At 38.1% G+C, this 21875-nt stretch overlaps 3 protein-coding genes across 3 annotated transcripts; 2 read left to right on the top strand and 1 right to left on the bottom strand.

The window, feature by feature from the left end:
- The first annotated feature begins 1342 nt into the window (after positions 1-1342).
- Positions 1343-8109, top strand: LOC116127198 (pleiotropic drug resistance protein 2-like). Its single transcript, XM_031412847.1, is given in 20 exon segments — positions 1343-1740; positions 1826-1946; positions 2048-2136; positions 2246-2330; positions 2479-2769; positions 2864-2954; positions 3070-3970; positions 4098-4258; positions 4363-4466; positions 4551-4719; positions 4803-4937; positions 5296-5441; positions 5607-5939; positions 6041-6331; positions 6414-6497; positions 6608-6741; positions 6839-7066; positions 7182-7353; positions 7485-7739; positions 7840-8109. Coding segments are annotated over 20 exon segments (4458 nt in total).
- Positions 8110-8559: 450 nt separating this feature from the next.
- Positions 8560-13906, top strand: LOC116127182 (pleiotropic drug resistance protein 2-like). The gene is made up of 16 exons (XM_031412833.1): positions 8560-8843; positions 8945-8954; positions 9130-9767; positions 9895-10018; positions 10120-10263; positions 10349-10517; positions 10601-10735; positions 11094-11239; positions 11405-11737; positions 11839-12129; positions 12212-12295; positions 12406-12539; positions 12637-12864; positions 12980-13151; positions 13282-13536; positions 13637-13906. The coding sequence occupies exons 1-16, from the start codon at positions 8560-8562 to the stop codon at positions 13904-13906; spliced, it is 3417 nt and encodes a 1138-aa protein (XP_031268693.1).
- A 1467-nt stretch (positions 13907-15373) lies between these two features.
- On the bottom strand, positions 15374-21379 carry LOC116127196. The gene is made up of 3 exons (XM_031412844.1): positions 18776-21379; positions 16287-16597; positions 15374-15988 (listed from the first exon to the last, which is right to left on the bottom strand). The coding sequence occupies exons 1-3, from the start codon at positions 21049-21051 to the stop codon at positions 15621-15623; spliced, it is 2955 nt and encodes a 984-aa protein (XP_031268704.1). The 5' UTR covers positions 21052-21379; the 3' UTR covers positions 15374-15620.
- Positions 21380-21875: the final 496 nt, after the last annotated feature.

The following is a 21875-nucleotide window of genomic DNA, read 5'->3' as shown; positions in this document are numbered from 1 at the left end:
TGAAATAAATTAAACTTTTAGAGACTAATATATAATTTTTAGGGGTATTTTGTAATATACTAAAATTTAAGGGACTAATCAAACTTTTTAAAAATATTTTTATGGTTGACGGCACTAGTCCAACTGACTGGACCGGTCCACCCATGATGACAGGTCAAGTTTTAAAACAATAGGGAAAAGTTATTTCATGATAAATTGGGGGTCCGAACATTATATAGCCTTTTATATTATTTTAAATTTTTATGTACCACACTAAGTGAGCATTTGGTTTAGTGTCATAATAGATAACACGGATAATCTATCTTTTAATCTGGTAATTACTATATTTGGGTGTTAAGTAATAAAATACTTCGGTAATTGAATAATACCAATAGTGATTACTGTAGGTAATTTAGGGGGTAATTTGATTACCGTATGAAAGAGTGTTATTTTTTTATTATTAGGGTGATTTATTATTCATACCAATTTTACTCTTAATTAATAAACATTTTGGACATAAATGCCTTCATATGTTTACTAAATAACAATTAGCCTAAATGTGCGAAATGACTTTTGTAACCTCATATATTAATTTTTGGACATAAATACCCTCACTATTTACGTGAATAATACCCAAAATACACCTGACACCTAAGAAGATTATCAATCATCAGAACGACTCACGACCGGTCGGATCTGATTGATCGTGCACCGATCTAACTATTTTCGATCAGATCAAAAGATCGAAAATGGCCAAATGATCGTGGATCCGTTAATTTTCGATCAGATCCATGATCGTGAATGGCCACAGATCTGACCATTAATGACCAACACATTAAATAATAGTAATTTAATCTTCAAGGTAATCTATCTCAACATTAATCTTCTACTATATAAAATTCCTAAACCAACGCACTAAGTAATAGTAATTTAAAAATAATATTTAAGAGAATCATGATGCATGATAGCACAAATGCAAAATCCATAATTCGGTATCAATTATCTCCTTTTGTCTTTATAATTAATCCATCTCACTTTCATACAATGAAAAAAATATTAATTTCGCGGAACTTAATGCTTCAACTAGCAGACAAAACACGGCATCACACCATGCAAAAATCTCTCTCCTCTCTTCAAACTCTTCAATACCCTTCTCTGTCATCACCATCCCCATATCCTCCTACTTAAACCATCCCCCAAATCAACATCCATATCCAGCATTTCAAGCTTTCCCAGCTCAACTCTTGCATGCATTCATGCATGTCAATAAATAACTCTCAGAAACTCCATTAAATCATTCTTTTTCATATGTTATTTTTCTTCTTCTTTGTGTTGCATATATTTTTTTTTTAAGTTCGTCAGCATGGCAACTGCACTGGCTGGAGATGATCTTGCCAGGGCGCTTAGCAACCGCTCGACGAGCCGGAGAATGAGTTTGACTTCGTCGGCTAGCAAGAGAGGTTGGGCCTCAGCTAGTATCCGTGAGGTGTGGAATAACCCCACTGATGTGTTCCAGAAAAGTGGGAGAGAAGAAGATGAAGAAGAGCTCAAATGGGCTGCCATTGAGAGGCTGCCAACTTATAATAGATTGACCAAGGGACTCTTGAGGCAAGTTTTGGACGATGGAAAGATTAATTATGAAGAAGTTGATGTTACCAATCTTGGTATGCATGACAAGAAACATCTCATGGAGAGTATTCTCAAAGTTGTTGAAGATGATAATGAAAAGTTCCTCCTCAGGCTCAGGGAAAGAACTGACAGGTGACTCTCTCTCTTGTACTAATACCATTTTTCATCATTTGTTGCTTAACTTATTGCTGAGTGTTTTGAGTTTGTCATTGAAAAGGGTTGGAATTGAGATTCCAAAGATTGAAGTGAGGTTTGAGCATTTATCCATAGAAGGAGACGCATATGATGGAACCAGGGCACTTCCAACTCTGTTGAATTCTTCCTTAAATGCAATAGAGGTAATCATCTTATTTTACTCATAAAATTTCTAGATGCCAGTTTCATTTATGAAATGAATTTTTTTTGCTCAAAAGTACTTATATTTTCCTGTGATGCACAGGGATTCCTTGGATTTTTCAGACTTTTCCCATCTAAGAAAAAGGTTGTTCAGATTCTTCAAGATGTGAGTGGAGTAGTCAAACCATCCAGGTACCTATACTTTACACTGTGCTAAATGAAGAAATTGTGCTCTTCTCATTTATATGAAATTTGTTTACTAATTTAATAATGTTTTGTAATTTTTTTTTCCAATTGTCAGAATGACACTGCTTCTAGGACCTCCAGGATCCGGAAAAACTACATTGCTTCAGGCTCTTGCTGGGAAGAAGGACAAGAGTTTAAGGGTGAGTCATTATAGATTCTTAAAGTTGTCCTTATATGACCTGTTCTTTACTCATTTTGTCTCAATTCTCCGAATAAATTCTGAGTAATTTTAGCGCTCAAGGTATTTTTGATTTTGAACACTTTGTAATCTGTAACTTTATTGAGCAGGTGACAGGCAGAGTCACTTACTGCGGTCATGAATTTTGTGAATTTTTTCCTCAAAGAACATGTGCTTATATCAGCCAGCATGATCTTCATCATGGTGAGATGACGGTTAGGGAGACAATGGATTTCTCCGGGCGTTGCTTGGGAGTTGGAGCCAAATATGAACTCTTGGCGGAGTTGTCAAGGCGAGAAAAGGAAGCAGGCATCAAACCTGATCCTGAGATAGATGCATTCATGAAAGCCACTGCAATGGCCGGCCAAGAAACAAGTCTAGCCACTGATTATGTGCTCAAGGTTGGTTGCTTTCATCTCCAATTGAAACTTAACCTTTTAGCTTAATTTTCCCCAAGTTTCCAAGCTTGACTTGTTAACATAAATACTGTGATAGATTCTTGGATTGGATATCTGTGGTGATATTATGGTGGGTGATGAAATGAGAAGAGGCATATCAGGTGGGCAAAAGAAGCGTGTTACTACAGGTATGTAAATTGTAGTTGATAAGTTTAAAAATGCATTATGAATTAATATTGACATTCTTGTTCCACATTTAATCATGTACAGCATTTTAAGAAAGGGTAAATTGTATAAATGCAGGAGAAATGTTGGTTGGACCTGCCAAAGCTCTTTTCATGGATGAGATATCAACTGGTCTGGACAGCTCTACCACCTTCCAGATTGTCAGGTACATGAGGCAGATGGTTCATATTATGGATGTGACCATGATAATATCTCTTCTGCAACCTGCACCTGAAACCTATGATCTTTTTGATGATATTATCTTACTCGCCGAGGGTCAGATTGTGTACCAAGGTCCAAGGGATAATGTGCTAGAATTCTTTAAAAGTGTAGGCTTCTAGTGCCCTGAAAGGAAAGGAACAGCAGATTTCTTGCAAGAGGTTACTTCCAAAAAGGACCAACAGCAGTATTGGTGCAAAAAGGATGAGCCTTACAGATATGTTTCCGTACCTGAATTTGTGGATCACTTCAAATCTTTCCATGTTGGTCAAAAACTTGCTGAGGAACTTAGAGTTCCCTATGATAAATCTAAAGCTCACCCTGCAGCTTTGGTTAAAGAAAAATATGGAATCTCAAACTGGGAACTCTTCAAGGCATGCTTTGCAAGAGAGTGGCTTCTGATGCAGCGCAATTCTTTTGTGTATATATTCAAGACAACTCAGATCTTCATCATGTCAATTATAGCCTTCACCGTCTTTATAAGAACACAGATGAAGTATGGTACCATACAAGATGGAGGAAAGTTCTATGGTGCATTGTTCTTCAGTCTCATTAATGTTATGTTTAATGGGATGGCAGAGCTTGCATTGACTATATTTAGACTTCCTGTGTTTTTCAAACAAAGGGATTTCTTGTTTTATCCAGCTTGGGCTTTTGCCTTACCAATTTGGGTCCTTAGGATTCCCCTCTCCTTGATGGAGTCAGGGATATGGATCATCCTCACATATTATACCATTGGGTTCGCTCCTTCCGCAAGCAGGTCTGTCTTTCCTTCCATTACTCCTGATGAATGAGTAAAACTCATCTGCATATAACTCGCAAAACACATATACGCTGTCATGTATCAATTTCTTGTTTATATTCACTAACACATTAATATGTCACAGATTTTTCCGTCAACTATTGGCATTCTTTAGTGTGCATCAGATGGCTCTATCTCTCTTCAGATTCATTGCAGCACTCGGAAGAACACAAGTTGTCGCCAACACGCTTGGCACCTTCACTCTGCTGGTGGTTTTTGTACTTGGTGGATTCATTGTTGCCAAAGGTTAGTGTTCATTCCCTTATGCTGTTGATGCTTCTTCATTTGCTTAAGCTATCTGCAATTCTAGTATAGTAGGGATGATTTAAACAATTTCAATCCTTCTGCAGATGACATCAAACCATGGATGATATGGGGTTACTATATTTCTCCTATGTCGTATGGTCAGAATGCCATTGTCCTCAATGAATTTCTTGATGATAGATGGAGTGCAGTAAGATTTCTGAAGCTAATTTGTCACTAGCACCAACACTTTTCCATTTTATGCTAATAAATGGTGTGTTGTTTTTTCTTGCAGCCCAATCATGCACGTTCTCTAATTGATGAACCCACCGTTGGAAAGGCTCTTCTCAAATCCAGAGGCATGTATACTGAAGACTACTGGTATTGGATTTGTATTGCGATACTCCTCGGATTTTCTCTGCTTTTCAATCTCTTCTTTATAGCAGCATTAACTTACCTGAACCGTAAGTATTGTTTCTCATACTACTACCATATCAAGTATACAAACAATTTTTGATTTTGACAATACTTCTAAATTAAAATGCAGCTTTGGGAGAAACTAAATCTGTTACCGTGGAAGATGGCGAGGGTAACAAGAGCAGGAAGCAGTCGTCTCCTTATGGACAGAGAAAAGTGGGAGCAACAGAAATGAGTGCAGCATCTACAGCCCCATCGTTTGAAGGTTCCAAATCTCACAAATTTTGTTTCTAAAACTTGTCATTGATTTGTCTTCTTAATGGTAGTTGCTGATAAAGATGATTTAACACTGTATATATCTGAAAAATACTATGGGAACTTAACTTGCTTCTATATGAGTTGAAGAGTTTTACCTTATAAGTTAAGTAATCCACTTTGCATTACAGAGATTCTTGTTGATCACATTTCGAAGGTGCAATTATGGTCATTGTGTCTTGTGTTTCATATGTGCGTAACCTTACATTCATCCGGTGGAATTGATGGCGGAGCGTAAACCTTTAGCTAGCAGAAACCCAATGAGCCAAGTTTCTGCTTTCTCACTTAAGCTATGCGCATGAATGCAGGTATTGATATGGCAGTAAGGAATCATCCAGAAAACTCCAATTCTGGTGCCACAGAAAATGCAGTTACGAGGAAAGGAATGGTGTTGCCCTTCCAACCGCTGTCACTTGCATTTGATCATGTCAGTTACTTTGTTGATATGCCAGCTGTAAGTCTCTTCTCCGATGTCTCTATTGTCTATGTATTCTAGTTTTTAAGTTGACCTTGTTCATTGGTCAAACACTGTATTCCATATGGGAAAGATTTAGAAATATTTCAAAGAAAGGCAACTCCAAATCAATTAGTAAATAATGCAGTGGTGAAACTTTCGCAGGAAATGAAGAGCCAAGGAATTGAAGAGGATCGCCTCCAACTGTTACGAAATGTTAGTGGTGCTTTTAGGCCTGGTGTTCTAACAGCATTAGTTGGTGTAAGTGGTGCTGGGAAGACTACTTTGATGGATGTTCTAGCAGGCAGAAAAACTGGGGGATATATTGAAGGAAGTATCAGTATTTCTGGTTACCCCAAGAACCAAGAAACTTTTGCTCGGGTTAGTGGTTACTGTGAACAGAATGATATTCATTCTCCAAATGTTACAGTATATGAGTCTCTACTGTACTCTGCTTGGCTGCGCCTACCAAAGGATGTCAATGCAGAAACGCGAAAGGCATGTTGTCTTACACCTAGATCTTGTCCTCATTAAGTCCAGTATTTTAAAGTTTTACCAACATTTTATTGATATCATTATTTTGGTAATTTATTCCGCAGATGTTTGTTGAGGAAGTCATGGATTTGGTTGAGCTGAATCCGCTGAGGAACTCTCTAGTTGGCCTTCCAGGAGTTGATGGTCTGTCAACTGAGCAGCGAAAGCGACTCACAATAGCTGTAGAGTTGGTTGCCAATCCATCCATCATTTTCATGGATGAACCAACATCAGGTCTCGATGCTCGAGCTGCTGCAATTGTGATGCGAACAGTGAGAAATACTGTGGATACAGGACGGACTGTCGTCTGCACAATTCACCAACCGAGCATAGACATTTTTGAAGCTTTTGATGAGGTATTTGAAAATTTTAATATCTTCAATTTGGTTTCTGCCTTTAACCTTGCGTCTTATTGATATGATTTCACTTTGCCTATAGCTATTCTTGATGAAAAGAGGAGGACAAGTCATTTATGCCGGACCTCTTGGGATCCAATCCCACAAGCTTGTAGAATATTTTGAAGTGAGTGTAAAATTTTGGCGTGCTTGTATTGTGATCTATGAAGACTGCTTGAAAGATTGAAACTAAATGTTCGAGTTTTGTTCATTACCAATATCTATAATGTTTTGCAGGCTGTCCCAGGTGTACCAAAGATCACAGATGGTTACAATCCTGCTACATGGGTGCTGGAAGTCAGTTCTAATTCAGTGGAAGCTCAACTTGATGTCGATTTTGCTGACATTTATGCCAACTCTGATCTGTATCGGTAAATGGCGTTATATAACTTTATCAATTCACCTTCATTTTAATGTCTTCTCTTAACTATAGAAATAGATTTACATTGTCATCTTTCTTTTCACCAGGAGGAATCAAAGACTCATCAAAGAACTGAGCACGGCAGCACCAGGATCAAAGGACCTTTATTTCCCCACCAAATATTCACAAGACTTCATTACTCAATGCAAGGCTTGCTTCTGGAAACAGCACTGGTCCTACTGGAGGAACCCGCCTTACAATGCCATTCGGTTCTTTATGACAATATTTGTTGGACTTATATTTGGAATGATTTTCTGGGATAAAGGAGATAAGATGTAAGTAAAGATTTTTATTTTTTATCCTATCATTGTTACAGTGGATTCCTGAGCAGGACATTATTTCTGATTCGTAAATTGATATTGAGTCAACTGCAATACATAATGTAAACAGACACAAGGAACAAGACCTGATAAATCTGCTGGGGGCAATGTATTCTGCTGTCCTTTTCCTTGGAGCTACCAACACTTCTTCGGTGCAGTCTGTTGTGGCGATTGAACGAACAGTCTTCTACCGTGAAAGAGCAGCCGGGATGTATTCACCTTTGCCTTACGCATTTGCTCAGGTGAAAAAACCTGAAACTTTGTACTGCAAAATATTTGAAAGATACTTGTAGCATACTTCAATTCAGGGGATGGAAACAGAAAAAACAAAGAACACAAGCACATTTAACTGACCCTATATTATGCTTTGCAGGTTGCCATAGAGACAATATATGTTGCAATCCAAACATTTGTATACACTCTATTGCTTTACTCGATGATCGGGTTCCATTGGCAGCTTGACAAGTTCTTGTGGTTCTACTTCTTCATCTTGATGTGTTTCATGTACTTCACCCTCTACGGAATGATGCTTGTAGCTCTCACTCCAAACCATCAAATTGCTGCTATTGTTATGTCTTTCTTCCTAAGCTTCTGGAACCTGTTCTCCGGATTCCTCATTCCAAGGACAGTAAGTATCAAACACCAAATACCATGTTAAGGATTAATATGCATATTCACCTTACCTTTTTTTTGTATGAAAATTGAAATTCCATACCTGAAATTTGCAGCAAATTCCGATATGGTGGAGGTGGTACTACTGGGCATCTCCGGTGGCCTGGACAATCTATGGCCTTGTGACATCTCAGGTCGGTGACAAGCTTTCTGAGGTTGATGTAGCAGAAGAAGGTTGGATGACAGTGAAGGAGTACATTAAGAAGCATTATGGATTTGAGCATGACTTCCTTGGAGCTGTTGCTGCAGCTCATATTGGTTTTGTTCTCATGTTCTTCTTTGTCTTTGCTTATGGAATCAAGTTCCTCAACTTCCAAAGAAGATAAGAAAAAGTTGTTGAAAATGTTTTTGCATACGTATGTGCATGAGAATAATTGAAGCGAAGAGGAAACTTAGAACTTTTCTGTGTCTTCAGGGCTTATGCATTCACCCCATGTAATAATTTATTGTTCTTTGATTGAAAATTCTAATAAAAGGTACAAGCCTTGTATTGATTGAATAATTTGAATGAACAATCTTTACAAGCCTTGTATTGATTGAATAATTTGAATGAACAATCTTCCATCACAAATGTGAAATACGATATTCTAAGTTATGTCCATTATTTGTATTTTTTCTTAAATATTACCCTCGGTTAATCCTTTATAGAAAAGAGTAATTTAAGGTTGCAATATAGGTGTCCTCAAGTCAAGTAGGGGTCGGAGTCTGAATAAGTGCCCTAAAATTAAGTAGGTGTCCGAGTCTAACTTTTTGATTAATCGCCTCCAACGTTACGAATGTTAGTGGTGCTTTTAGGCCTGGTGTTTCTAACAGCATTAGTTGGTGTAAGTGGTGCTGGGAAGACTACTTTGATGGATGTTCTAGCAGGCAGAAAAACTGGGGGATATATTGAAGGAAGTATCAGTATTTCTGGTTACCCCAAGAACCAAGAAACTTTTGCTCGGGTTAGCGGTTACTGTGAACAGAATGATATTCATTCTCCAAATGTTACAGTATTGAGTCTCTACTGTACTCTGCTTGGCTGCGCCTACCAAAGGATGTCAATGCAGAAACGCGAAAGGCATGTTGTCTTACACCTAGATCTTGTCCTCATTAAGTCCAGTATTTTAAAGTTTTACCAACATTTTATTGATATCATTATTTTGGTATTTTATTCCGCAGAGATTGTCAGGTACATGAGGCAGATGGTTCATATTATGGATGTGACCATGATAATATCTCTTCTGCAACCTGCACCTGAAACCTATGATCTTTTTGATGATATTATCTTACTCGCCGAGGGTCAGATTGTGTACCAAGGTCCAAGGGATAATGTGCTAGAATTCTTTAAAAGTGTAGGCTTCTAGTGCCCTGAAAGGAAAGGAACAGCAGATTTCTTGCAAGAGGTTACTTCCAAAAAGGACCAACAGCAGTATTGGTGCAAAAAGGATGAGCCTTACAGATATGTTTCCGTACCTGAATTTGTGGATCACTTCAAATCTTTCCATGTTGGTCAAAAACTTGCTGAGGAACTTAGAGTTCCCTATGATAAATCTAAAGCTCACCCTGCAGCTTTGGTTAAAGAAAAATATGGAATCTCAAACTGGGAACTCTTCAAGGCATGCTTTGCAAGAGAGTGGCTTCTGATGCAGCGCAATTCTTTTGTGTATATATTCAAGACAACTCAGATCTTCATCATGTCAATTATAGCCTTCACCGTCTTTATAAGAACACAGATGAAGTATGGTACCATACAAGATGGAGGAAAGTTCTATGGTGCATTGTTCTTCAGTCTCATTAATGTTATGTTTAATGGGATGGCAGAGCTTGCATTGACTATATTTAGACTTCCTGTGTTTTTCAAACAAAGGGATTTCTTGTTTTATCCAGCTTGGGCTTTTGCCTTACCAATTTGGGTCCTTAGGATTCCCCTCTCCTTGATGGAGTCAGGGATATGGATCATCCTCACATATTATACCATTGGGTTCGCTCCTTCCGCAAGCAGGTCTGTCTTTCCTTCCATTACTCCTGATGAATGAGTAAAACTCATCTGCATATAACTCGCAAAACACATATACGCTGTCATGTATCAATTTCTTGTTTATATTCACTAACACATTAATATGTCACAGATTTTTCCGTCAACTATTGGCATTCTTTAGTGTGCATCAGATGGCTCTATCTCTCTTCAGATTCATTGCAGCACTCGGAAGAACACAAGTTGTCGCCAACACGCTTGGCACCTTCACTCTGCTGGTAGTTTTTGTACTTGGTGGATTCATTGTTGCCAAAGGCTAGTGTTCATTCCCTTATGCTGTTGATGCTTCTTCATTTGCTTAAGCTATCTGCAATTCTAGTATAGTAGGGATGATTTCAACAATTTCAATCCTTCTGCAGATGACATCAAACCATGGATGATATGGGGTTACTATATTTCTCCTATGTCGTATGGTCAGAATGCCATTGTCCTCAATGAATTTCTTGATGATAGATGGAGTGCAGTAAGATTTCTGAAGCTAATTTGTCACTGGCACCAACATTTTTCCATTTTTATGTTAATAAATGGTGTGTTGTTTTTTCTTGCAGCCCAATCATGCACGTTCTCTGATTGATGAACCCACCGTTGGAAAGGCTCTTCTCAAATCCAGAGGCATGTATACTGAAGACCACTGGTATTGGATTTGTATTGCGATACTCCTCGGATTTTCTCTGCTTTTCAATCTCTTCTTTATAGCAGCATTAACTTACCTGAACCGTAAGTATTGTTTCTCATACTACTACCATATCAAGTATACAAACAATTTTTGATTTTGACAATACTTCTAAATTAAAATGCAGCTTTGGGAGAAACTAAATCTGTTACCGTGGAAGATGGCGAGGGTAACAAGAGCAGGAAGCAGTCGTCTCCTTATGGACAGAGAAAAGTGGGAGCAACAGAAATGAGTGCAGCATCTACAGCCCCATCGTTTGAAGGTTCCAAATCTCACAAATTTTGTTTCTAAAACTTGTCATTGATTTGTCTTCTTAATGGTAGTTGCTGATAAAGATGATTTAACACTGTATATATCTGAAAAATACTATGGGAACTTAACTTGCTTCTATATGAGTTGAAGAGTTTTACCTTATAAGTTAAGTAATCCACTTTGCAATGCAGAGATTCTTGTTGATCACATTTCGAAGGTGCAATTATGGTCATTGTGTCTTGTGTTTCATATGTGCATAACCTTACATGCATCCGGTGGAATTGATGGCGGACCGTAAACCTTTAGCTAGAAGAAACCCAATGAGCCAAGTTTCTGCTTTCTCACTTAAGCTATGCGCATGAATGCAGGTATTGATATGGCAGTAAGGAATCATCCAGAAAACTCCAATTCTGGTGCCACAGAAAATGCAGTTACGAGGAAAGGAATGGTGTTGCCCTTCCAACCGCTGTCACTTGCATTTGATCATGTCAGTTACTTTGTTGATATGCCAGCTGTAAGTCTCTTCTCCGATGTCTCTATTTTCTATGTATTCTAGTTTTTAAGTTGACCTTGTTCATTGGTCAAACACTGTATTCCACATGGGAAAGATTTAGAAATATTTCAAAGAAAAGCAACTCCAAATCAATTAGTAAATAATGCAGTGGTGAAACTTTCGCAGGAAATGAAGAGCCAAGGAATTGAAGAGGATCGCCTCCAACTGTTACGATATGTTAGTGGTGCTTTTAGGCCTGGTGTTCTAACAGCATTAGTTGGTGTAAGTGGTGCTGGGAAGACTACTTTGATGGATGTTCTAGCAGGCAGAAAAACTGGGGGATATATTGAAGGAAGTATCAGTATTTCTGGTTACCCCAAGAACCAAGAAACTTTTGCTCGGGTTAGCGGTTACTGTGAACAGAATGATATTCATTCTCCAAATGTTACAGTATATGAGTCTCTACTGTACTCTGCTTGGCTGCGCCTACCAAAGGATGTCAATGCAGAAACGCGAAAGGCATGTTGTCTTACACCTAGATCTTGTCCTCATTAAGTCCAGTATTTTAAAGTTTTACCAACATTTTATTGATATCATTATTTTGGTAATTTATTCCGCAGATGTTTGTTGAGGAAGTCATGGATTTGGTTGAGCTGAATCCGCTGAGGAACTCTCTAGTTGGCCTTCCAGGAGTTGATGGTCTGTCAACCGAGCAGCGAAAGCGACTCACAATAGCTGTAGAGTTGGTTGCCAATCCATCCATCATTTTCATGGATGAACCAACATCAGGTCTCGATGCTCGAGCTGCTGCAATTGTGATGCGAACAGTTAGAAATACTGTGGATACAGGACGGACTGTCGTCTGCACAATTCACCAACCGAGCATAGACATTTTTGAAGCTTTTGATGAGGTATTTGAAAATTTTAATATCTTCAATTTGGTTTCTGCCTTTAACCTTGCGTCTTATTGATATGATTTCACTTTGCCTATAGCTATTCTTGATGAAAAGAGGAGGACAAGTCATTTATGCCGGACCTCTTGGGATCCAATCCCACAAGCTTGTAGAATATTTTGAAGTGAGTGTAAAATTTTGGCGTGCTTGTATTGTGATCTATGAAGACTGCTTGAAAGATTGAAACTAAATGTTCGAGTTTTGTTCATTACCAATATCTATAATGTTTTGCAGGCTGTCCCAGGTGTACCAAAGATCACAGATGGTTACAATCCTGCTACATGGGTGCTGGAAGTCAGTTCTAATTCAGTGGAAGCTCAACTTGATGTCGATTTTGCTGACATTTATGCCAACTCTGATCTGTATCGGTAAATGGCGTTATATAACTTTATCAATTCACCTTCATTTTAATGTCTTCTCTTAACTATAGAAATAGATTTACATTGTCATCTTTCTTTTCACCAGGAGGAATCAAAGACTCATCAAAGAACTGAGCACGGCAGCACCAGGATCAAAGGACCTTTATTTCCCCACCAAATATTCACAAGACTTCATTACTCAATGCAAGGCTTGCTTCTGGAAACAGCACTGGTCCTACTGGAGGAACCCGCCTTACAATGCCATTCGGTTCTTTATGACAATATTTGTTGGACTTATATTTGGAATGATTTTCTGGGATAAAGGAGATAAGATGTAAGTAAAGATTTTTATTTTTTATCCTATCATTGTTACAGTGGATTCCTGAGCAGGACATTATTTCTGATTCGTAAATTGATATTGAGTCAACTGCAATACATAATGTAAACAGACACAAGGAACAAGACCTGATAAATCTGCTGGGAGCAATGTATTCTGCTGTCCTTTTCCTTGGAGCTACCAACACTTCTTCGGTGCAGTCTGTTGTGGCGATTGAACGAACAGTCTTCTACCGTGAAAGAGCAGCCGGGATGTATTCACCTTTGCCTTACGCATTTGCTCAGGTAAAAAAACCTGAAACTTGTACTGCAAAATATTTGAAAGATACATGTAGCATACTTCAATTCAGGGGATGGAAACAGAAAAAACAAAGAACATAAGCACATTTAACTGACCCTATATTACGCTTTGCAGGTTGCCATAGAGACAATATATGTTGCAATCCAAACATTTGTATACACTCTATTGCTTTACTCGATGATCGGGTTCCATTGGCAGCTTGACAAGTTCTTGTGGTTCTACTTCTTCATCTTGATGTGTTTCATGTACTTCACCCTCTACGGAATGATGCTTGTAGCTCTCACTCCAAACCATCAAATTGCTGCTATTGTTATGTCTTTCTTCCTAAGCTTCTGGAACCTGTTCTCCGGATTCCTCATTCCAAGGACAGTAAGTATCAAACACCAAATACCATGTTAAGGATTAATATGCATATTCACCTTACCTTTTTTTTGTATGAAAATTGAAATTCCATACCTGAAATTTGCAGCAAATTCCGATATGGTGGAGGTGGTACTACTGGGCATCTCCGGTGGCCTGGACAATCTATGGCCTTGTGACATCTCAGGTCGGTGACAAGCTTTCTGAGGTTGATGTAGCAGAAGAAGGTTGGATGACAGTGAAGGAGTACATTAAGAAGCATTATGGATTTGAGCATGACTTCCTTGGAGCTGTTGCTGCAGCTCATATTGGTTTTGTTCTCATGTTCTTCTTTGTCTTTGCTTATGGAATCAAGTTCCTCAACTTCCAAAGAAGATAGGAAAAAGTTGTTGAAAATGTTTTTGCATACGTATGTGCATGAGAATAATTGAAGCGAAGAGGAAACTTAGAACTTTTCTGTGTCTTCAGGGCTTATGCATTCACCCCATGTAATAATTTATTGTTCTTTGATTGAAAATTCTAATAAAAGGTACAAGCCTTGTATTGATTGAATAATTTGAATGAACAATCTTTACAAGCCTTGTATTGATTGAATAATTTGAATGAACAATCTTCCATCACAAATGTGAAATACGATATTCTAAGTTATGTCCATTATTTGTATTTTTTCTTAAATATTACCCTCGGTTAATCCTTTATAGAAAAGAGTAATTTAAGGTTGCAATATAGGTGTCCTCAAGTCAAGTAGGGGTCGGAGTCTGAATAAGTGCCCTAAAATTAAGTAGGTGTCCGAGTCTAACTTTTTGATTAAACCAAGTTATTAAGAGTTTTGATTAACCCCATATGTCCAAGTCTGATCATCCAATTAACCTAGATGTCCAAGTTTTGATTAATCCCAGTTTAACTAATCATAGGTGTCCACATCTGATCATTCAATTAACCGTGCATGTCCAAGTGTTATCATTCGATTAGACCCTTTAGTAAAACAATATAATTTAATTACTCACCACATAACAATGTCATTTGTAAGTGTTCATTACCTTTTTTAATAGGATGTTAGATGATGAGACTCATTCAATAATAACATTCATACTTGTGGTCATTGTTCTGAAACCCAGCTTGGCTCGGCTAGCCAGAACCTGAGGCCTTCTCTAGGCTAGGTTACCACTGTCCACTGTTTCAAAATCCCTAACTTGATCGTCGGCTACTTGTGGCCACTTTCTGGCGCCCCTTACCCCTTGCCCCTTCCCACTCACCCCCACCCTCACTTGGCTGCCGACCACTCCTTGGTGTCAATAGCGGTTGGAATCTAGTTGGAAAAATCAACCCAATCGTGATGGTATACCCAAGTCACAAACAACGAACGAGGGGCTTCCAAGTGCCAAGGTTAGAGGGGTTTTGTAGAGTGATGGTCGATGGTTCAAATGGTGGTGTTGGATTGAATTTTCGACGTTGAATTTTGGTTGGAAAAATCAACTCAATTGCGATGATATATGCGAGTCAAGACCGATGAACGAAGGACTACCAAGTGTTGGGGTTAAAAGGGTTTTGTAGGGTGGAAGTCAATGGTTCCGGTGATAGTTTCAGATTGAATTTTGGCTATCAGAATCAGTCGACATTTAGCCTAGAAAAGCAAAACCCTATCTATGCAGTCAGATCACGAAGGTGAGTTTGTTGGATTTCAAACCTGTAGGGACTGATGCGTATTTATCAAGGGTGTGTTTGCTAGATTTCAAACTTACTGAATCATCAGTTAGACCGCTAGTTTAACTAGTCGAACCGGTCAACAATCGGGTTTCAGAACACTGCTTGTGGTTTCAACAAATGTGAAGAAAGATGTAACAAATGAGAATTAAAGAGGTAGAATAATCGAATTCATTCAAGGGAATCCCCAAAGGTCACCCTAATACATGTAGCAAAATACTTAAGAAATTAGTAGCGGATGATAATAAGAAGTTTTCAGTTTCACTTCTGTATACGTTACTTAAGGTAGAGCAATAACAATACAAAGGAAAGAGCATACAGAGGAAGGAATCTCTTGACTAGGAACATATAATTCCAGCTCCACCCTCAAGTAAATCTTTCCAATTGGCTTAACTATCGTTGGGTTTGACAGGGGCGTTCGCCAAGTCCATAATCTCCGCCTTGCTCTTTATAACACAATATTTCTTGGTATTATAATCCACGGTATCCAAATCCTCTGAAATGCCCATGTATCCGTACAGCAGGTGTTCCTCCACTTTGTCTCCTGGCATTCTGGTTTCAGCAATGTTGATGCCTTTGCCATTGTTGATTAATCGGTTGAAATCTTTTCTCCCCTGCTTATTCTCGGCAAAATACTTATGAAGCTTCTCTGCATTTGCCAGTCCAGAAAATGTTCCCAAGAACTTCACCACCATAATACTTTGGTCAGCAGGCCTCCCCAGGCACACGGTAATTTTTCCCCCAACAATACCTTTACCTGCAAATACTCCAAGCAATAAAAAGGGGTAATGTATGAAAACAAAAGATTGCAAGTCTGTTCATTGAATTGAACAAACCAAATTCCTAACATAAATTTAAAAAAAGTTATGACATTAGGCCTATCGCCCTTATTATAATGGTTAATTCAAAGCACATAATAAGCACATATACCAACTTAAAAAACTCACATATTGGAGTATAACTTTTAATCCAATTTTCCTTTTTCTTGATTTTTCTTTTTTATGTCCTTGGTGTCAGATGGATAACTTAATGTTTATTGTTTAACCTCAGGTTACCTCTTATAAAGGCCTCAACCCCTTCGATAGGTATGACTTTCTGTTCTTTTGGATTGTTGTTTGACATAGAGATGTTGCGGATGATAACAACTGGAGGCCAGAGGATCAAATCCTCCTTGGCAGCCATAGCTTCTTCATCAGACAAGACCTCTGGAACCCATGTTATTGTTTCTTGGGGCACATCACTACTCCACCCTAACAAAATACATATCGCTTTGTGAAGACCCAGGTGCTGTGCTCTCAACCCAACCTTGTGAGACATAAAGGTATGTGTTACCAAGCGTTGAGTGTTTGCAAACTCCTTTGACATGCTGTAAGAGAAGAGACATATAAGCAATTGATAATGGATTATAACAGAGGCAACAGGGAATACTCGACAGGTCTCCTATCTGTAACTTCAGAAGTAGAAACATTGATTCTATTTGGTCTTTCAGACGGAAAATGAGAGTTTGAAAACAACTAATCATTAAAGTATTAATGGCAAATATGGTGATAGATTTATAAAGTAAACAAAGCAAATAAACCACCATTACTATTTCTATCAGAGAGACTACAAAGCAAAAATTAAAAACAAATACCATCTTTATGAAACCTAAAACCGTATGCATGCAACATCCCAGGAATTTAAGCTGGCAATGGAATGAGTTTACGAAGCTCCAAATCTTTTCTCAAGCCAATCTGATCTTTTCATCAGAGTCAAACAGCAGCCAAACTTGCAATATCTAACTGAGACAATTAGACAAAGCATCTAAAGAAAATCTTCCCCACAGGATGCTTTCTTTCAAAAAGCAGAGCATGAATAGGAGCTTTTTTTCACAAATATACCAAAGAAAAACAAGTTTGTCACAACTGTTCAACCAACTCCATAGATGCAAACAAAGGCTCACTAAGAACAAAACATGCCAAATGCCCGGGGTTGACATTCAAAAGAATGTCATAGTGTCTCAAAGCTTAGAAAATCAATTGATTAAAAATGAATCAATAATACTGACAGATTTTCTTTAATATAACCACTTCTCTGTGAAGCTACAATTCCAATACATGAAGCTATGTTCGAAGGTGAAAAAGGTCCTCATACTAATAAATATGCATCTATTTCTTCTTGCAGCCAATATTAATTCAGAAATTCTTGATTCTGTCCTTGACTTGGATTAGAACTTGAAGAAAATAGACTTTGCCAAATAATGAACAAAATTCTAAATGAGCTGACTAAAGAGGAGTTTATAGCTTGCTTCCATGATCTACAGAGGCTGTTGTCAGGTCAATATTATTTGTCTCCCTCTTAAATGATGAAAACTTGAGAGTTAATCTCATGTAATCTAATCCACGAAAAGCTGCAGCAAGCTAAACCCAGCAATACCTGCTGCAACAGCTTCCCTCAAGCTAACAGAAAAATCATCATCCAATATCACACCCACATCATTTCAAAAGATTCTAGTTAAATGACCCTACCCTGTCAGTGAACTTGCCATGGAAAATGCGATGCATAGACAATGGAAAAATACTCAAGTAGTTGCCTATGCGTTCTTGAAAATTGGAAAATACTACAAGCTTAGACCTATTAAATACAATGAAGACTCAACCCCTGTCCCACTCCACCCACATAGATGTCTTCATCACTACAACAAATCAGATTTTGCAATCATATTATTGTCACTAATTTTTCCAAGCATGGCATGTCTAGTATAAATTGTCCATCCAACAAAAAGATTGCTACATTCTATTATTGCTAAAAGGCTAGAAATCACATTACAGACAGAAACTGTATGTACACGCTAAAACAATACAGACACCCTATCCTTGTGCAAATCCAAAAGATCATATCAGCACATTTCTATACAGCAACCCCAAATGTCGAATCCTAGAACTCTTAATATCATCCAAAGTCTCATAAATGGATGTTAGATACTTATAAAACATGTTTAGCATTTTTTCTCATGTCTACAAAAGAAGATTTGGAATTCTTAATCAATTCTTTTTACTAATGACAGAAGCTTTTAATCCATATATATGGAGTCATTCCTCTCAACTAATCCACTTAACCTCAAAATATTTACATCAATTGACCAAATAACTACTCTGGAAATGAATAATAAAGTTTACTTAAATCCACCAACCTATTCATGAAAGTACTGCATGGCTAATAGAATGTTCATCTACAATAAGAGCCTCCCGATCTAGCTTCATGAAGTAACATTTATCCAAAGAATTAACAATATATCAGAGCTCCATCACACAACTTTGATAAAACTAAATCATCGAGCTCTAGAAGTTGCAGGAACACTAACAATTAAACCTAATATTATTTTACGAAATCGCACATATCCATAAAAGTAAAAACCCCAAAGAAACCTAAACAGCTAGACCTATAAGACCACCGTGCATACTTACTTGACTGCAGCAGTAAAAGTTATGCTAGAGAACTCCTGAATCAATAAATGAAAACATGTGCTCCACTTTTAGAATGCGTGTGAGAAAAGAATACAGACCTTCTGCCGCATGCAATGCAGAATAAACTACCAGCTTTTCCTTGCTCCTGGTATCTTCTTCGAACAGATGAATTCACATTCAACCTTTTAGAGTACTCTAAGAAGGCTTTATGTGCCAATTGTTTGAATTCCTCAGAATCTTCTGACGGCTCCGACTCCGCAAGATTCAACCAATCCTCTGATTTGTCCCCATCATTATCATGCACATCCTCATCATAATCCTTATTTTTTTTCCAAAGTTTGTGCTGTTTATAAAGGCCACTTCTTCTATCACTATGGTATGAGTTATGCCATCCTAAAGAAACAGGTCTTGTATGATCCTTTACATATCTGCTATTAGGCTTATAAAATCTGGCTGAATACCTTTTTGAATTTGCCAAAGAATCTCGGGAAGAGAACCAATCATCAGATGCATAATTTCCAGGATGTTCTCGACCATCATATGACCTTCCAGTCTTTCTGTATTCATTGTCGTTAAATCTCCGAGTCTTTGGAAAGTGTACACCACTCATATCTTCTTCAAAATACTCCTCATCACTCCCATATAGATCCTCAAACTCTTCAGGTATGTTCCTTTTGCTTGACATAATAATTCTATCATTATGCCTATATATGTCATCCTCCAAGCTATGTTTCCTTTTAAAAACATTTTCAGATGGCTCATGTATGCCAAGCTCCCCTTCCTTAATTCTCCGCGTTCTTACAGCAAGTTTGTGCCTTTCTGAATCATATAGTAGGTCAGAAGAACTTTGCAATCTTTCTTTCTGAATCTCTGGACCTGGATCTCTCCCAAAAGCGTAATCTGATCTTATATATGAGATTTGACGATCCTGTGGTACACCCAAATGTGATATTCCATAGTTGTGGGGCAGTGTCTTCTCAAACTCCGCATGAGTAGATCCAGGATTCAAATACTCCTCACTTTGCTTTAATGGATATGATTTTCGGCTCATATCAATGTAGTCTGAAACTGTCTGCTTTTGTAAAGTAGGATGGTCTAATGCACTGCTCCTTCTCAAAGAAAGCTCTGGGTTATCGATCCTGTCTACAACTGGGAGCATATTACTTGCTCTTGGCAAATCTCTATGATCGTAATCCTTAAGTGCATTATCATACTCTAGTCGAGTGTGTGGAGATATCATTCTGCGTAAATCATCAGACAGATATCCTCGATCATCATTTGCTAACAATCTGGTTTTAGGATACTTATAATCCTCACGCTCAGTCCTGGAGGGGCTATATGCCCCATGCTGGTAATACGTCAAGTTTCTTACTTCAGCTTCAGTGTTTCTCAAAGTATCCACAAGTGGCCTTTGCCTATACGCATTAAAACCAGTAGATTCTGTTAGTTTTATACTACTTCTTGGATATCCATCCGAAGTAGGCAAGGTCACATCATCCTGGTAAGAAACTGGAAACTCACTCATTGCTGTTCCTGAAGAGGAGCCCACTTTGTATTGGGAGTTGCTCAAGAAATCTTTAGAATTCCCTGATGGCACAGTAGTGTACACAACATCTCTGGAGTGATACATAGGTTTCTCCTTTCCAATGTAGGATTCAGTTCCTGCGAACTTATCCCTTGAAAGATACAAGGGTTTCTCTTCTGCTTTGTAGGCATCTGGTATTGGCTCTCTATACTGAAGCTTTTCATGCTCAAACCGACCAATATTCATGCTCCGAGATGACAGTGGTATACTTCCACCATGCTCACCATAATTTTTTGCATGACCTTTATCTGGAGGCAACTGATATGATCCCCTTATCTCGCCCTCTTCCGGTAGCACTGATTTCTCACTTAACATTCCATGACCATCAATTTCCACAATCCTGTTTTCGTTATAATCCTTCTCTTTACTAACTCTTGAACTACCATGATCATACCCATAAACAGGCTTCAACCTAGAGTTTGTACCATGATCAAAATCCAAATCTTCATGATAACCATATTTCCTAGGCATACCATCATCGTCAAACTGAGGCCTTTTATGCAATATCCTGTACTGAGGCGGTGACTTTGAACGGACCTTTTCGGTCCTTCCTCCACCTATATTCCAACCGTAATCCCTCCTCTCAATCGATCCACTTGTCCTTTGCCCATCTGAAATCCTCCTAGAACCATCTACCTTATGCGGACTCACACTCCTCCGAGACCTATCGGGTGCATCGTGACGCGAAACCAGATATGGGTCATGACCCATGCCACTTTTTCCATGTTGATTACGTAGTTTCGATGATGTTGACATCGTCATATGATCTTCATGCCTTCTAGATTGCATCTTCCTAAATCACTTATCAACGGAACAAAAACTACCACTACGACTTAATCACTGATCAATTCTCTATAAATTACAAAACCCTCAAGGATTTTGACCGAATTAAGTCTATAAACACACAGTTTATCACTAGATTCAGTTTCGATAAGCTCAATAATCGAAACCCTAAAAAATACCAACTATTCAGTGAAGTTTTCGACAAAATTGCCAAGTAATCTTTAACTTTACAACGCTAAAAAGTAACAATTGCAAACACAGATCTAATCAAATCAAAACCCTAACCCTGATAGGGTTTTGAGTTTTGAAAGTAAGAAAGTGAAAAAAGATCATTTCAAACCTTGTTTTGGGACGAATCACGAGACCCCATGATGGATTTGTATCAAATTTTTCGATTTTGTTGATCAATTTTGAGTGCAGATTTTTTGTTTTTCTAGTTCAGTTATAAGTTGAAAGAGAGATCCACAGTCGTATGAAAGGTACCTCTCAAGTATTCCAAATCGATTGATTAATCAATTAAATTAATAATCGGTGCTTTCTGAGTGGACATAAAGCAGCTTTTAATTAGAGGCGAATATTGTGGGCCGTGGTGGACCGGTTGCTAAGATAGGGTTCCTTACAATTAGAGTAACCGTTCAAATTAGTTTTTGGGTAACCCGGCCCAGTCTTCTTTCTTAATTTAAGCCCAAATATATACATAAGGTTAGCAATTCGTAACTTAAATTCATATAAATCTCTGACCAAAACCCAAAAAAAAATAAAAATAAAAAATCATATAAGTCGTTTAGCATTATCAATTCATTGGTGTGATAACAGAGGGTCACCTTTTG

Source organism: Pistacia vera, unplaced genomic scaffold (genome assembly GCF_008641045.1).
Source record: "Pistacia vera cultivar Batoury unplaced genomic scaffold, PisVer_v2 Contig19, whole genome shotgun sequence".
NCBI classification, from domain to species: Eukaryota; Viridiplantae; Streptophyta; class Magnoliopsida; order Sapindales; family Anacardiaceae; genus Pistacia; species Pistacia vera.
Note: the sequence above shows the minus strand (reverse complement) of the source record. Positions and strands in the feature narration are given on the sequence as shown.